At 53.0% G+C, this 17,759-nt stretch overlaps 1 protein-coding gene across 1 annotated transcript in view; it reads right to left on the reverse strand.

Annotated features, from left to right (window-relative positions):
- The window catches only part of TEAD4 (TEA domain transcription factor 4), a 74,607-nt gene that overhangs the window by 30,936 nt on the left and 25,912 nt on the right, over positions 1–17,759 (reverse strand). Inside the window, exon 3 of the mRNA XM_062195205.1 lies at positions 14,901–15,155. Within this exon, the coding sequence (XP_062051189.1) occupies positions 14,901–15,155 (255 nt within the window). The remainder of the gene's footprint in view (positions 1–14,900; positions 15,156–17,759) is intronic.

Here is a 17,759-nt window from a genome sequence, read left to right on the forward strand (position 1 = left end):
GCTGCTCCTGGTCTCCCATGGGGTGCAGGGCCCAAGCACTTGGGCCATCCTCCACTGCCTTCCCGGGCCATAGCAGAGAGCTGGCCTGGAAGAGGGGCAACCGGGACAGAATCCGGCGCCCCGACCGGGACTAGAACCCGGTGTGCCGGCGCCGCAAGGCAGAGGATTAGCCTATTGAGCCGCAGTACTGGCGGGAAAGACTCTGAACAGGCTCCTTCAGCAGCCCAGCGAATGAATGTTCAACAGTTCCACTCCACGTCTAACCAGAGGCACTCAGGCCGCAGCCATGACATGCAAGAGGGCTGAAGGCATCCCCCGCTGCGAATGAGCCATGGGGCCCCAGCCATTTCTTCCCAAATCTGGTTCCTTCAAGGCTTTTCCTCCAGATTTTTCTAACTAAATTGTCACAGACTTAGGAGACAGGTCTTAACTTTGGCTCAGTGAGAACATTTTGTGGCTCAGTTTCCTTATAATCGGAGCAAGTTCTAGGCCCAGGTACACAGTCTAGTTCAGAGACTAGTGTAAGGGCAAGGGTGGAGAGAAGTTCTGCAGTCAGGGAATGCATGTTGAGAGGGAGAGTTGCAGGTCTGGGGTCGTGGGCGGGATGACCGCAGGGAAGGAGAAGGCAGGGAGTGCTGTAGTCCGGGGGAGCTCAGAAACCATGCAGCTCTGACGCAGCTCCTTGGCCACGCCCTGTACACAGGGAGCAGCGTGGTCAGTGATCTGTCCCAGTCAGCTTCTCAACATTCAAGTGTGGACCATTGAGACCTGGATGCCGATGCATTGAATGAATGGGTGAACGGGTCTGCAATGGCTCCACCTTCAGAACCTATCCAAGATCCAGCTGCCTCACCCACCATGGTCAAGCTGCCCTGGATGCGGACATTCCCTCCCACCTACTCCCAGTCCACTCTCAACACAGCAGCTGCAGTGATCCTATTAGAACTCAGAAGCCGTCCAAAGGCTTATGTCTCCCGCAGACCAAAGGGTCCAAGTCCCTGTGATTTCTGGAAGCTGCCGTGGGATCCATTCACCCCTCCACGCTCAGCCACCTCCCTGATCCCTTCCACTCCACCCTCTTCGCCCCCTGGCTGCCCCTGGAACCAGCTGGACCCACTCTCGCTCAGGGCCTTTCTGGATCTGGTTTCTCCACCAGCGGAGCTCTCTGCCCTGGGAGATGCGCGGCCGCATCCCTGACGGTCTCAAGGTTCAGCCGCTGTAGTCGCAGGGAGGCCCACACTGACCACCTCGCTGAGAACTGAAATCACTGCCCGCCCCACCCCGGCCCAGACCGCCCTGGCACTTCGTGCTGCCTGTCTTTTCTTCACAACACCTTTCACATACCATACAGGAAGGCGGGGAGACAGAGACAGACAAATCCTAGAGAGAGCTCTGCTAGATCCTCCATCCGCTGGGTCACTCCTCTAATGCCCGCAACAGTTAGGGCTGGGCTCCAGGTCTCCAACTTCTTGAGCTGTCACTACTGGCCCCCCAGGGTGTGCACAGGAAGGAAGCTGGACTAGGGAGTAGAGCTGCCCACGAGCACAACAAAATGGGGCACAGGTGTCTCAACTGCTTTACTAAATGCTTGCCTGAGCACTGTTGGCTTCCCTGGGCCTCATCAGAAGGAAAGTTCCGGGGCCGGTGCCATGGTGCAGTAGGTTAATCCTCCACCTGCAGTGCCAGCATCCCATATGGGCACCAGTTCTAGTCTCGGCTGCTCCACTTCCGATCCAGCTCTCTGCTGTGGCCTGGGAAAGCAGTGGAAGATGGCCCAAGTCCTTGGACCCCTGCACCTGCATGGGAGACCAGGAAAAAGCTCCTGGCTCTGGAACGGCGCAGCTCTGACCATTGCAGCCATCTGGGGAGTGAACCAGCGGAAGGAAGACCTTGCTCTCTGTCTCCCTCTCACTGTCTGTAATTCTAACTCTCAAATAAAATAAATAAAATAGGCCGGCGCCGTGGCTTAACAGGCTAATCCTCCGCCTTGTGGTGCCGGCACACTGGGTTCTAGTCCCGGTTGGGGCGCCGGATTCTATCCCGCTTGCCCCTCTTCCAGGCCAGCTCTCTGCTATGGCCCGGGAAGGCAGTGGAGGATGGCCCAAGTCCTTGGGCCCTGCACCCGCATGGGAGACCAGGAGAAGCACCTGGCTCCTGGCTTCGGATCAGTACGATGCGCCGGCCGCAGTGGCCATTGGAGGGTGAACCAACGGCAAAAAGGAAGACCTTTCTCTCTGTCTCTCTCTCACTATCCACTCTGCCTGTCATAAAAAAAAAAAAAAAAAAAAAAGTAGAGAAATCTGGGCATGGTTTATTAATTGTGACAAATATACTAATATATATAAAATAAAATAAATAAAATCTTTAAAAAATAAAAATAAAAAAGGAAAGTTCCATGAGAACAGGAACTTCTTTTTGTCTGCTTACTCACTTATTTATACCAAACACCACAGAAACTGCCTGAACATTATAGGCCCTGGATAACTATTAAATGAATGGCAAGATGCCGGTGTGGGGGAGGGGAGCAATGTGACACAGCAAATGACACTGACATCCCATATCAGAGCACTGGTTCAAGTCCTTGCTGTTCCACTTCCGATCCAACTTCTTGCTAATGTGAAGGCAGTGGAAAATGGCCCAGGTGGTTGGGTCCCCGCCACCCACACAGGAAACCCAGATGGAATTGCTGGCTCCTGGCCAAGCCCCAGCCATTCGGAGAATCAACCAGTGGAGGGAGGATCCAAAGCATGCATGTGTGCTCTCTGTCACTCTGCCTTTCAAATAAATCTTTTAAAAAAGATGCTGACCAGAGGTTCCAAAAACTCTTTTAGCTTTCTAAGACAGGTGTGAGTTAAATCAGTGCAAATAACCTTTTACTTCTAATCTTCAAAGTATTTACTTTGAATAACCTTTTACAACCTAATTTTCAAAGTATTTACTTATTCTGGTTCCATTTGAGCCTTTCTGTAGAAGAGCAAATCCAGAATTTTGTGAACCTAGGGTATTTAAAAATGGGGAGGCTCTCTCTGAGAAAAACAAAGATCAGAAAAAAATAAAATAAAATTAGGTTAACAATTTTTGGCAGTGATGGCTTCATTCACTATATCGATGGTGCTTATGTCTTCACCATTATACACATCTGTGAAAATTTACCAAATTGTCCACCTGAAGTATACAGCTTATTGTATGCAAATTGCATTTCAAAAAAGTTGCCTTAAAAATTAATTTTATGTGGGGCCAGCGCTGTGGCACTGGCCTGAAGCACTGGCATCCCATGTGGGCGCCAGTTCAAGACCTGGCTGCTCCACTTCCGATCCAGCTCTCTGCTATGGCCTGGGAAAGCAGTAGAAGATGGCCCAAGTCTTGGGCCCCTGCACCCATGTGGGAGACCTGGAAGAAGCTCCTGGCTCCTGGCTTCAGATCGGCACAGCTCCAGCCGTTGAGGCCAATGGGGAGTGAATCAGTGGATGGAAGATCTCTCTCCCTCCCTCCCTCCTTCCTTCCTTCCCTCTCTCTCTCTCCGTCTCTCCTGTGTAACTCTGACTTTCAAATAAATAAATTTTTTTTTTGACAGGCAGAGTGGACAGTGAGAGAGAGAGACAGAGAGAAAGGTCTTCCTTTTGCCGTTGGTTCACCCTCCAATGGCCACTGCGGCCAGCGCACCGCACTGATCCGAAGCCAGGAGCCAGGTGCTTCTCCTGGTCTCCCATGGGGTGCAGGGCCCAAGCACTTGGGCCATCCTCCACTGCCTTCCCAGGCCATAGCAGAGAGCTGGCCTGGAAGAGGGGCAACCGGGACAGAATCCGGTGCCCCGACCGGGACTAGAACCCGGTGTGCCGGTGCCGCTAGGCGGAGGATTAGCCTATTGAGCCACGGCGCCGGCCTAAATAAATAAATCTTTAAAAAATTAATTTTATGAGAACCCAGGTAAAGAGGCAGAATATTACCAGTTGTGGACCATTGCCCTTCCAAGGGTTGGCATTTGGCCCAGCAGTTAAGATGCCACTGGGGACACCCTCACCCCCTACTAAAGTGCCTGGGTTCAAGTCCTGGCTCCACTTCAGATTCCAGCCTCCTGGGAATGAGCAGCTGATGACCCAAGTACTTGGGTCCCTGCCACCCATGTGGGAGACCCAGATTGAGTGCCAGGCTCCTGACTTCAGCCTGACCCAGCCACAGCTGTTTCAGGCTTTGGGGAGTGAACCAATGGAGGGGAGATCTACGTCTGTCTCTCTGCCTTTCAAAATAAACAAACACAATTCCAGTTGTCTTTGTCCTAGTCAGATCATGTTAGCAGAGGGCTGGGGAAGGCTCTAAAAAAGGGGCTCCCTGTGATCACTGAACCATCAGCACCCGGATTCCAAGTACTGAGTACTCTGTGGGGGAGGGGGAAGCGTGACAGCTCTGTCCAGTCTGGGGCATGTGTAGGACCCAAGTTATATTTATTTAAAGCAAAAATCACGTTTTCCATTTGTACTTCAGCACCAGCTCCTCTTTTTCACAGCCAGATACTTGCAATTATGCTCTTTGGGCTGCAAAACAATAGGACACTGAGGTGGGGCGGGGGATTAGGTTTATCGACTTGGAAGGGGCCCATGTAAGTCGGGGTCCTGATGTGTGAATCTCATTAGCTTCATAGCAAATCCACTTCCCCTTTACAAGAGGCAGTCATTATTTGCCCAACAGGGAAACTGAGGCCATGAAAGTGCACCCAGCTCACTCACCATCAGATCTGGGACAAATTGTCCAGGTTTGGCTCCTGTCCAGGACATTTGCCTGTAGCCCAGGGCCTGGCCCTGAGAGGAGGCTGGGTTAACGGAAACTCGTCTCACAGGCCAGGCAGGTGCACCCTGTGCAGCTCCTGCACACAGCAGCCGGGAAGGCCCTGCTCCCCACCTGGCTCCAGGCAGCACAGGTCCCTCGGCCTCCTGTGCCAAGAGCCCCAGCCCAGCCCACGGCTATCCCTGCCACAGGGCACAGGGGCTCTGATGCCAGACAGGCAATTTTACCCCCCTCAGGGGAGGGGCTTGTGGCGGGGGCAGCACAGAGTCAATCCCAAGGCAGCTAAAGCTGGCTCAGAGCCCTGTGACTTTTGACTTTTTCTTTCTTTAATTGTATGTATTTATGGTTATAAAATCATGCTATTACACAGCATGGAATGATTACACCAAGCTATTAACACATCTGCCACCATTAATACTCTTCATTCTTTATGGCGAGAACATCGAAATTTACTTAGCAATTCTGAAATTGCTCACTTCAGTCAGCACGCTGTGCAACAGGTGCCCCCAAGCCTCACTCCTCCTGTCTGAGAGACACTTGGTGCTCTCTGGCCAACATCTCCCAGTGCTGCCCACGCCAGCCTGGTAAGCACCATGCTTCTGTGGGCTCCAGCATCCCGGAGTCCACCTGTAAGTGAGGCCAGGCTGCCTCTGTCCTTCTGCGCCTGGCTCACTCCACTCATCCTCCTTCCCGGCTCCTCCCACACCACAACTCCGTCCAGTCTCACTCCGCTCACCAGAGGCGGTGCCTGCAGGTGAGATGCCCAAGAGTGGGAGGAAGTGCTGGGTCTCCGTGGGTGTTGCTGAGCCAGCTTCCTTCCTGGCACCAGGGGTCCTCCAGAGGTCAGCCTGGCCATTCCACTGCCTCCAAGACAGCTGGCATCTAATCCAGGCTTCTCCCACGCAGAGGGAACGCAGTAGTCTCCTTCACTCTTGTGCTAACATTAACCACCATGAGCACTCACATGTGCCACACACTGCACACCTCATCTGACAAGGCCCCGTACACACACAGACACGTACACAGTCCCAGCTCTACGTGCATCCCCTTTCACGTCTCTCAACAGCCTCTGCACCTGGTATTCTCACCTCCATGTTCAGACAGGGAAACTAAGGCACAAAGAGGTTTAGAACCTTGTGCAGGGGGGCTGGCATCCAAAACCAGGGTGCTGGATCGAGTCCCAGCTGTTCTTTGCTAACTCACCTGGCAAGGTAGTAGTGGAACCCGGCCATGTGGCCATCTGGGAGTGAACTAGCGAATGCAAGATCTCTCTCTCTCTGCTTTTTTTTTTTCTTTTGACAGGCAGAGTGGACAGTGAGAGAGAGAGAGACAGAGAAAGGTCTTCCTTTTTGCCGTTGGTTCATCCTCCAATGGCCGCTGCGGCTGGCGCACCGTGCTGATCCGAAGCCAGGAGCCAGGTGCTTCTCCTGGTCTCCCATGCGGGTGCAGGGCCCAAGCACTTGGGCCATCCTCCACTGCCTTCCTGGGCCATAGCAGAGAGCTGGCCTGGAAGAGGGGCAACTGGGATAGAATCCGGCGCCCCGACCGGGACTAGAACCCGGTGTGCCAGCGCTGCAAGGCGGAGGATTAGCCTGTTAAGCCACGGCGCCGGCCTCTCTCTGCTTTTCAAATAAATACATAAGTCTTTAAAAAAAACACAGAAACTCGTTGGGGGTCACAGGCCAGCAAGTGGTGGAAATGCAATCCACGCAGTCCAGTCCCAGAGCCTTGCTCTTAATAATTATTTTAAGTATATGACATCAGAGGCCAACACTCAGAAGCAGAGACTGGACCAGGGGACCCCAGAGGTCCCATCTGGCCTGAGGAAGAAGAAGCTTTAGCCCAGAGGAGAGGGAAATAATTTGTTCCCAGTCCCTTGGCTTGTTTGTGCCCTAGGCACCAAGAGAATGTAAGTCTTCTTTCTTTAACAAAAAAGAAAAAAGAAAGAAAAAGAAAAATTGATTGATTGATTTGAAAGGCAGAATAACAGAGAAGGACAGAGAGAGGGGGAGAATATATCTTCCATTTGCTGATTCCCTCTCCAAATGGCCATAATGGCTAAGGCTGGGCCAGGCTGAAGCCAGGAGTCTGAAGCTTCATCTGGGTCCTCCATGTGGATGGCAAGGGCCCAAGCACTTGGGCCTTATTTCAGTGCTTTCCCAGGCACGTTAGCAGGGAGGTGGACTGGAAGTAGAGCAACTGGGACTTGACCAGTGTTGTCACATGGGGCTGCTGGTGTCACTGCGCCACAATGGCCTCAAGAACAGACATTTTCTAAGGCTGTCCCCCATACTTCACCTCTCCCAGGGAAATACCCCGCGGCTGAGCAGTGGGCCACCCTTGCAGAGAGACCATTCAGCTTGTGCTCTTTGGCTCCATCCCCTCGGTTCTCAGGGTCTTTGCGTGAAGAGCCTGGCCGCTCACCCTGACCCGGGTCCTGGAGACAGACTACCTTCTTGGACCTAGTAGACTGCCCACGTTTCTCTCTCCTGGGCAGTGGCACCCAGAGCTGGCAGAAGCCAGAGTGCCCTGGAGGATGCACACACTGGGAGACACAGTGTTAGGGGCAGAAAAGACAGGAACTAGGGGGTATGGGCCCAGAGATAAGAGCCCTGAAGCTATGGTGAAGGCTGGCAAAGAGCCACGGCAGAGAGAAACTTGTAGAAAATCCAGGTGAGTCAGTGGGGAGGAAAGGGACCTGTTCCCAAATCACAGCTCTGCCGATGGACACCTAACCACAGCCTTCTCTGCAGTCACAGGCTGGGAGAGCAGGGGTCTGGCCTGGGCCTTGGGGGAGGCCAACGGGGGCAGCTGGGCATTGCAATGTGGCAGGTGGCCTTGGGCAGCCCCAGAGAGGGCCTGGGGAGAGCTGGGAAGAACACTGGGCCCATCTGTCAGAGGACAAGTGTCCCACCGCCCCTGGCACACAGAGCTCATATCTACGACCCCACCCTGCAGGGGCGAGGCTGCTGAGAGCAGTGCAAGGGGAGTCTTGGCCTGACCACAAGCTGAAGGGGAGCATGGCTGGTGCAGGGCCTATCAGAAGACAGTACCGCTGTCTCCAAACGCCACGGCCAGCCTCACACCCCTGACCAGCCAGCTGGGCCTTTTCTCAGTCACCCATCCCCACAGGAACCAATCCCATCCACTAACTCACCTGAGTACTGATTCTCTCTCCACACAGCCCTCCCTCGGGGCCATGAAGGTATGAAACAGCACCGAGTTAACAAAGCCCCTGCCACTTAGCAGAAGGCCAGTGAAGTCAGCCAGCGCCGTTCCTGTGGTTCACAGAACCTGCTGTAGGCAATGCTGGGTTAGCTCTCGATACTGAAAAGGACTGGGTATGGGGGGCCAGGAGCCTTCCCACCCAAGGAGAGACAGCCTCCCTAGGAGGAAGAGCCCTTTCTGGGAGTCCTGCAGGTTGGGGCCCAAGGATCCATCCTACTCCTGATGGCCTGGGGGCCTCTCTGTGCAGGGAAGTACTGAAGCCACATACACCTGGGGTTGGAGGAGGCTGTTTGTGGAGGAGAAACTTTAGAGGGAAGCCCCAGGAGACAGTCGCTGGGCCTGACACCTGAGCTGTGACGACCGCTGTCCCTGGAGCTCTGAGGCTTCAAGACCACCGCCCCAAGGAGCTTACCCTGGTCCCCTCCAACGTGGAAGTGGGGCACCTGTGCCTTCTCGTGGTTCTTGGCTAGTCAGCTAAGCCTTTGTCACACTGCCTCACCAAATTAGCTCCCGGAGGGCAAGAATGTGAAGCAATTGGAACTCTTGTGTATTGCTGGTGGGAATGGAGAATAAGGCAGCAGGAGCAGGCACTTGGCTCAGCAGTTAAGATGACGTTTCAGGGGCCGGTATCGTGGTTCAATGGATTAAGCCACCACCCATGAGGCCACCATCCACCGAGGGTGCCAGTTTGAGTCCTGACTGCTCCACTTCTGATTCAGCTCCCTGCTAATGTGCCTGGGCAAGCAGCAGAAGATGGTCAATTGATGGGGGGCCTGCCACCCATGTGAGAGACCCAGATGGAGTTCTAGGCTCCTGGCTTTGGCCTGGCCCAGCTCCAGCAGTTGTGGTCATTTAGGGAGTGAACCTACGGATAGAAAATCTCTCTGTCTTCCCTCTCTCTCTGTAACTCTGCTTGCCAAATAAATAAATAAATCTAAAAAATAAATTAAAATGATGATATTTGGGATGCCCACATCCCATATCAGAGTGCCTGGGTTTGAATCCCGGCTCTGCTCCTGATTCTAGCTTTCCGCTGACACACACTTAGGACACAGTGGTGACACACACCCTAGGACGCACCTGCTGACACACACCTTAGGACACAGTCCCTGCCACCATGTGGGAAGGCTGCATAGAGTTCCTGGCTTCTAGTCTCCGGCTGGTACAGCCCTAACTGTTGTGAGACTGAATCAGCCGTTGTATAATCTGTCTCTCTGCCTTTCAAATAAAATGAAAACAAATAAAGAAAGAAAAATTTTAAATGAGGAAAGTGAGGCTGAGAAAGGTTAAAGAACTTGCCCCAGGTCACAGCAGCCACCAGGGCAAAGTGTAGACTGAACCAGGAGCAGGAAGTCAGGTGCAGGCCACAGGGGAGCGTGTAGGGAGCTGGAAACCCATGGCATGGCAAAGCAAAGGGAAGTGGAGAATCCAGGAACAAGGCCTTGCTGAGGACGCAGGGGCGGGAGTCCCAGTGAGCTCACTGACCTCTGTCCCTTCCCCTGAGTGGGAAGAGCCCTACCTGCCTCTAGTCCCTGACACTGCTGGAGTCTCGTCCCAGCTCTGCTCCTTACTTGTGTGCGATTCATTCACAGGACGTCCCTTCACCTTTGGACAATAGACGCTGTGGTTTGGATATCAGTTTCAGTGTCTCCCAAAGAACCATGTGTCAAAGGCTTGGTACCCAAAGTCCCATATTGATGGTGGTAGCAGACTGGAAAAGTAACTGTTTACAGCGTTTAGAGGTGGGGGGGGGGGGGGTTAGATTGGATTAGATTGGCAGGGTGGAGCCTGGTGGCTTTTATTTATTATCAAGGTTAGAGAGAGAGAGAAACTTCCATCTACTGGTTCACTCCCCAGATGGGCCACCAACAAGCTGGGACTGAAGGTAGGAGCCTGGAACTCCATCCAGGTCTCCAATAAGGCTGGCAAGGGCCCAGAACTTGAGCCATCATCTGCTGCTTTTCCCAGGCACACTGGCAGGGAGCTGGATTGGAAGCAGAGCAGCTGGGACTCCAACCAGTGCTCCGACATGAGATCCGGTGTCAATGCCTCCCCACCCCAGTGGCTTCAGAGAGACAGACGTGGCTCCCTCTTGCCACATGATGCTCTCTGCACCACCGGGGGACTCTGCCAGCAGGACCATCCTCACCAGGGGCTCACTGAGTGCCTGGTCTTGGACTATAAACCTTCAAAACCGTGATCTGGAAGAAGCCTGTTTCCTTCACAAGCGGCTCGTTTCAAGTATTTTGCTACAAAGCAACCCTCCACGATGACAGCACTCTGACCCGATCGGCTGCAACGTCTCCAGCCTGAGCTCACACACTGCCTTCCCCCTTGCCAAAGCGCCCACCCTCCTACATCCACTGCAAGCTCTGCCCCCTTCCAGACAGCTCCTGAGACAGCCTGGCCCTCGGGGCAGGGCTGCATTTAACACCACGGCCTGCCCAGCCGCTCCACCTCCCTCCAGCCTGTCCCCTTATTTAGACCATGAAGTTGCACAGAACAGGGACCACATAGCCCTCGGCCTCAGCCTGGCTCAGAGAGGGGGAGCATTTAATAAGAAGTGGCTGTCTGCTAGCAGGACAGCAAGCCTGGGACACAGAGAGGAAGAAAGACTCAAAGTCCCAGAGCAACCCACAGGAAGGTGCTGAGCTGTGGGGAAAGGGGAACGCAAATGGGAAGTGAGGTCACTGGCTGTCACCACCCTACCACCTGCACATGGTGCTGGCTTGAGCTTGGCCCAAGGAAACCAGAGTGACCACTGCTGGCAGTGCCAGGGAGAGGGACACACAGTGACAGGGCAGAAAATGAAGGCAGTTGTGAGCAGAAGGCCAGCACGCTGGGCCCAGAAAAGTGAGACGTGCTGGAGGCGGGGCCATGGCCAACAAGGGCGGGAGACTCGGCTCAGAAATAACAGGTGTTAATCTGCCATGCTGCTCTGCATGTCATCTGCATGTCTGCCTGGCCCTGGTCAGCGTGTCCTACTCTGCTGTGCCGCGGCCTGGGCTGGGAGCAGGCCTAATCCTTGCCCTCAAGGAGCTACAGCCAGGTCCCCAGGTCCGGAAGGCTGCTCTGAGCCCCAGCCTGGGCCCACCAGACTGGCCCACTTGGCCTCTTGGGGCAGTGGGGAGACCTGGGCTCCTGAGGATGCTGGCAGCTGGCTGGATTTCCAGAGAGGCAGGGAAGAAAGGCAGCCAGAAGCAATGAGGACTGAGTCAGCTGGGCAGCCTATCCCTACTGCCTTCCTCTGAGGGCCCAACACATGCTGGGAGTGAGCTCAGAGCTATCTATACCTCCCAGCTGGATGGTCAGCTCTGCAGACAGCCCCTCCATCCACTGCCTGCAAAGCGCGGCCCTGGCTCCCCAGGGCCACTGGTAAGCGGAGACGTGGAGGAGGAGAAGTCAGTCTTGGATCCTGGCAGGGCCTCGCCTCCCACGGGCCAGGGCCAGGTGCTGCCGGGGCCGCGTGAGTCATCAGACACTGCGGTGCAGCCCCCAGTGCCCTGACCCCCCCGGTTGCACTGAGCCTGACTTACCTGAGCCAGGGCCAGGCAGAGGCAGGGGAGAAGAACAAGGCCGTTCAGGGTGGGTAATGTGTGGCACCAGGCTCAGGGGCTGGACAGCTGGGGCCTGGAGCTGCCCACTCCCCATCTCCTGCCCCAGAGACCCAGGGATGAACTCATGGCTTCTCTGAAAGTCTTTTGCTGCATCTGCAAGCACAGATCCTAATTCTTCCCTCCCTGGAAGGGTCTTTTTACAAAAGATTTACTTATCTACTTGAAAGGCAGAATCAAAGGGAAGCAAGCACGGAAACACAGAGGAAGTCTCCTATCTGCTGTTTCATTCTCCACATGGTGGAAACGGCCCGGGCTGGCCAGAGCTGGGCCAGGCTGAAGCCAGGAGTGAGTAACTCCATCCAGGTTTCCCAAGCAGGTAGCAGGGTTCGAAGTGGAGTAGCTGGGACTCCAACTGGTATTCATATAGGATCCTGGCATCGCAGGCAGTGGCTCAACCTGCTATGCCACAACCACAGCCACCACCACCCCGCCCCAAGATCTTTGACAGGACTGAGGAGGAAGGCCAAGGTCAGGAGCCAGGAGCTTCTTCCAGATCTCCCAGGCAGGTGCAGAGGCCCAAGGACTAAGCCATCCTCCACTACTCTCCCAGGCATATTAGCAGGGAGCTGGATCAGAAGTGGAGCAGCTAGGACTTGAATTGGTACCAATATGGGCATCTCAAGAGGCAGCTTAACCCGTTACACTGCAACACCAGGCCCTGCGCTACTTCTGATCCAGCTCCCTGTTAACGCACCTAGGAGAGCAATGGAAGATGGCCCAAGGCCTTGGGCCCCTGACACCCATGTGGGAAACTTGGATGGAGTTCCTGACTCCTAGCTTCAGGCAGGCCCAGCACCAACTGTTGCAGCCAATTGGGGAATGAATCAGCAGATAGAAGATTTCTCTGTGTTCTCCCTCTCAGTAATTCTGCCTTTAAAATAAATAAATAAATCTTAAAAAAAAAAAATATATATATATATATTCACCTACAACAACTAAATGAAATTCAAATGCCCATCAACAGAAGAATGGGTGAACAAAACACAAAACATAGTACACACACACACACACACGATAGAACATCAACCTGAGAAAGGCTGGGAATTCTGACACAACATGGTGTTTCAATCTGGCAGGATGAACATGCCCTGGAGATGGACAGTGGTAATGGCTGGACAACAGTGTGAATGGATGAAGGTACTTTAGAAAGATCACAAGGGGCCTGTAGTGCCAGCATCCCATATGGATGCTGGTTTGAGTCTGGGCTGCTCCACTTCTGATCCAGCTCCCTGCTAATGTGTCTGAGAAAGTAGTGGAGGATGGCCCAAGTGCTTGAACCCCTGTACCCATGTGGGAGACCCAGAAGACGCTCCTCACTCCTGGCTTCAGCCTGGCTCAATCCTGGCAGATCCAGCCATGTGGGGAATTAACCAGTGGATGGAAGATTCTCATTCATTCTCTCTCTCTCTCTCCCCCTCTCTCTCCCTCTCTCTCTTTCCACTTCTCTAACTCTGCTTTTCAAATAAATAAATAAATCTTTTAAAAAAATCATGAGACAATAGGATTAAGAGATAAATCTACTTCAATGCAAAAAATTGGAAATCCATGCATAAGAGGATCTTCAAAAAGTTTGTGAAAAGACTGCCCAGATTTCAAAATTGGGCACCAAAACAAACTTTTTTAAGATTTATTTATCTGAAAGGCAGAGGGACAGAGGGACAAGGAGGAAAAAAGAGATCTTCCATCCATTGACTGACTCCCAAAATGGCCACAATTGCCAGGGCTGGGCCAGGCCAAAGCCAGGAGCCCAGACTCCATCTGGATCTTCTCCGTGGGTGGCAGGGACCCAGGTTCTTGGGCCATCTTCCTGCCTTCCCAGGCACATTAGCAAGGAGCTGGATCAGAGCAGAGTAGCTGGGACATGAATCGGTGCTCTGATATGGGATGCTGGCATCACAGGCAGCGGCTTAACCCAGTGTGCCACAAGCCCAGCCCAATTAACTTATTTTGTATTCCATTTTCAATAAACTTTTTTAAGCAAATACTTAAAGCCATTAAACTGTAAACTTAAAAAAATTACTGGTTAAGGGGCTGGTGCTGTGGCATAGCACGTGAAAGCCACTGCCTGCAGTTCCAGCATCCCACATGGGCACCGGTTTGAGCCTCAGCAGCTCCATTTCCAATCCAGCTCTCTGCTATGTTGGGAAAGCAGCAGAAGATGGCCCAAGTCCTGGGGCCTCTGCATCCATGTGGGAGCCCAGTCAGGAAGAAGTTCCTGGCTCCTGGCTTCGGATTGGCACAGCTCTGGCCATTGCGGCCATCTGGGGAGCGAATCATCAGGTGGAAGACTTCTCTCTGTCTCTCTCCACCTGTGCCTCTTTGTAATTCTGCCTTCCAAGTAAGTAAATAAAATCTTTTTAAAAAAATTATGGTTAAAACAGTACATTTTATGTTCTAGACGTTTTACCCCTCCTCCAAAAAAACCCCAACAAGCAAACAGCCAGAGCCGCCGACTCACAGTGGTGCTCCATCAAATGACACGTGCTGATCCCACCACACTCCGCATTTCCACAAGGCCTTCCACACACCTGCAGCGCCTTCAGTGTGCGGCCTTCCCTGACTGCCTCTTAAACGTGTGTGTTGAGATGATCTGGCCCCTAAGTGTCCAGCAAGCATGTGATAGCTTCCCAACCAGGGACCAGAGACCCCAAGACAGCGGTGCAGCCAAAACACCTGCCTCCCCCGCCACATCTCACTCTCATGCCTCCGCTCACCATCAGTATCCACCCTTTCTCCACCAGAGGACTGGAAAGAGCCTCGAGTTCCGAGGCGGCTTCCTCACCAGCTAAGTGGGGTCGACCACCCGGTCCGGCTTAGTGCAGTCTGCCCCAGCTAACTGTGGGCTCCCCAACCCCTCGCCATGGCACACCTGATACACAGAGGGCTTGATGCAAGAACGAGTGAGTGAGTGAACGAAGGAGGGAATGAGTCCAGTCCAGAAGGAGCCCCCATTTCCTCATCACCTTCCACAACCAAGGTGTGACTCCTGAAGATCAAACCCTTGCCTGCAGGACAGCTCGTGGGATTTTCCCAGCCTGCTCTAGGGAGCTGTTCTACTCCCCTTTCCAAGTTTTCCACCACCACAGCTTCTTACTCCGGGGACCCCACTCACCTAGATGCCCCCGTCCCTGGGAGCCCTGTGGAGTTGGGGGAGGACAAGGCCTACCTGGTGGACGTTCCAAGAGGCCATGCCTCCCCAAGGTTCCCGTGCCCAGCCCACCCTGACCCCGGGCCTCAGCTTTGCTTCCAGGGCTGGAACACCAGGCTCCTTACCGTACATCTTGCCTTCGTCCGACAGGATGATTTTGCGCCGGCCACAGGGCGGGTAGATGGCCAGAGCCTCCTGGAAGCTCTGCTCGATGTCCGGGCTCCACACACCCTCAGCATCGTTGTCGATGGGCTTGTCCAGTGCCTGACTGCCCCCAGAGACGTTGCTCCCCTCAGGGGAGTTAGGAGAGCTCCACTCGTTGGAGGTAATGGTGCCGGCCTTGCCCTCCAAGGCTCCGCTTGGAGGAGCGCCCGTTGGACCTGCTGGGACAGGAAGCATTGGTGAGGGGTCAGAGCCATGTGGACCTGGGACACCCACAGCCCCAACCGGTTGCTGTGAGGATCAGGAGGCCTGGGCTCGCACAGTCATTTCCCTTCTGCGGGCCTCGGCGTCCCTCCTGTCCACCAATTACAATATCTGAGGTTCTCTCCTAACGTGGCTCCAGGAACTCACACCAATAGCTCCAATTGTTGCTGCCAACTGGGGTGTGAACCAGTGGATGGAAGACCTCTCTCTCTCTCTCTCTCTCTCTCTCTCTGCCTCTCCTTCTCTCTCTGGTAACTCTGACTTTCAAATAAATAAGTAAATCTTTTTTTAAAAGATTTTATTTATTTATTTATTTATTTGAGAGAAAGAGTTACAGACAGCAAGAGGGAAAGACAGAGAAAAAGGTCTTCCATCTGCTGGTTCACTCCCCAAATGGCTGCAATGGCCAGAACTGCGCTGACCCGAAGCCAGGAGCCAGGAGCTTCTTCTGGGTCTCCCACATGGGTACAGGGGCCCAAGGACTTGGGTTATCTTCTACTGCTTTCCTGGGCCACAGCAGAGAGCTGGATTGAAGAGGAGCAGCCAGGACTAGAACCGGCACCCTTATGGGATGCCGGTGCTGCAGGCAGAGAATTAACCTACTGCACCACAGCACCAGCTCCAATCTTTTAAAAAAAAAAAAAAAGGGTAAATCTAGGGGTCGTGCCGTGTTTGCAGCACTGGCATACCATTTGGGCAGCAGTTTGGGTTCTGGCTGCTCTACTTCCAATCCAGCTGTCTGCTAATGTACCTGGGAAAGCAGCAAAAGATGGCCCCAAAGTCCTTGGGCCCTGCATCCATGTGGGTGACCTGGATGAAGCTCCTGGCTCTTGGGTTCAGCCTGGCCCAGCACCAGCTGCTGCAGCCACTGGGGAGTGAACAAGCGGATGGAAGATCTCTTCTCTCTCTCTGTAACTCTGCCTTTCAAATAAATAAATAAAAGCACACGAGAGAGAGCAAAACTAAACAACGCTAACTATTAACAACAGACATACTTTTGGGCGATGTGGCACAGTGGTTAAGCCACCGGATGACCACGTCCTGTACCAGAGTGTCTAAGTTTGAGTCCTGCCTCCACTTCTGACTCAGCTTCCTGCCAATGTGCAACCTGGAAGGCAACAAGTGGTGATGCAAGTACTTGGGTCCCTGTCATCTCTGTGGGAGACCAGGATGGAGCTCCTGGCTCCTGGGTTCAGCTCAGCCCAGTCCCAGCTGTTGCAAGCATTTGGGGAGTAAACCAGCGGATGGAAGAACTCTCTGCAACTTGACCTTCAAATAAATAAAAAAAAAAAAGCTTTAAAAAAGTGACACTAGTGACTAATTTAATTTGGCAAAGTGAATCTTTCACACACACATGAAGAGAGAATGTGTTTCTGAACCATAAACTCAGAAGGTACATTTCATAAAACTCAAGGCCTACTCATAACAAAAACTCTTAGAAAACTGCTAGAAACAAAAGGATATTTCCTTAACCTAAGGAAAGATACCTCCCCAAAACCTGCACAAGTATCACACTAGATGAAACACTAGAAGCATTATATTAAATTCAAGAATAAGATAAAGAATGCTCACTCTTTAAAAAAAAAAAAAAAAAGATTTATCTGTTTACTTGAGAGGCAGAGTTACAGAGAGGGAGAGACAAAAAGAAAGGTCTTCCATCAGCTGGTTCTCTCCCCAAATGACCTCAATGGCCAGAACTAGGCTGATCCAAAGCCAGGAGCCAGGAACTTCTTCCTGGTCTCTCATGTGGGTGCAGAGGCCCAAGCACTTGGGCCACCTTCTACAGCTTTCCCAGGCCATTAGCAGGGAGCTAGATTGGATATGGGATACTAGCACTGTAGGCAGAGGCTTAACATATTATGCCACAGCACTGGACCCAAGAATCCTTTATTTCTTTTTAAAGATTACTATTTACTTAATTGAGAGGGAGAAGAAGAGATAGAAAGGTCTTCCATCCACTGGTTCACTCCCCAAATGGCCACAACAGCCAGATCCAAATGGATCCAAAGTCAGGAGCCAAGAGCTTCCCCAGGTCTCCCTCACGGGTGCAGGGGCCAAAGCACTTGGGCCATCCTCCACTGCTTTCCCAGGCCATACACAGAGAGCCGGATAGAAAGAGGAGGAGGAGGAGAAGGAGGAGGAGGAGGAGCTGGGCCACGAACCAGTGCCTCTGCAGGCAGAGGCTTAGCCTACTACATCACAGCACTGGCTTCAAGAATGCTCATTTTCAACACGTAAACTCAAGATATAACAGAAATCCTGGCCAACACAATATGACAATAAAAAAGGTGGGGCGCCGGATTCTATCCCTGTTGCCCCTCTTCCAGGCCAGCTCTCTGCTGTGGCCCGGGAGTGCAACAGAAGATGGCTCAAGTCCTTGGGCCCTGCACCCGCATGGGAGACCAGAAGAAGCACCTGGCTCCTGGCTTCGGATCAGCACGGTGCGCCGGCTGCAGCGGCCATTGGAGGGTGAACCAATGGCAAAAAGGAAGACCTTTCTCTCTGTCTCTCTCTCTCTCACTGTCCACTCTGCCTGTCATAAAAAAAAAAAAAAAAAA

Source organism: Lepus europaeus, chromosome 6 (assembly GCF_033115175.1).
Source record: "Lepus europaeus isolate LE1 chromosome 6, mLepTim1.pri, whole genome shotgun sequence".
NCBI lineage: Eukaryota > Metazoa > Chordata > Mammalia > Lagomorpha > Leporidae > Lepus > Lepus europaeus.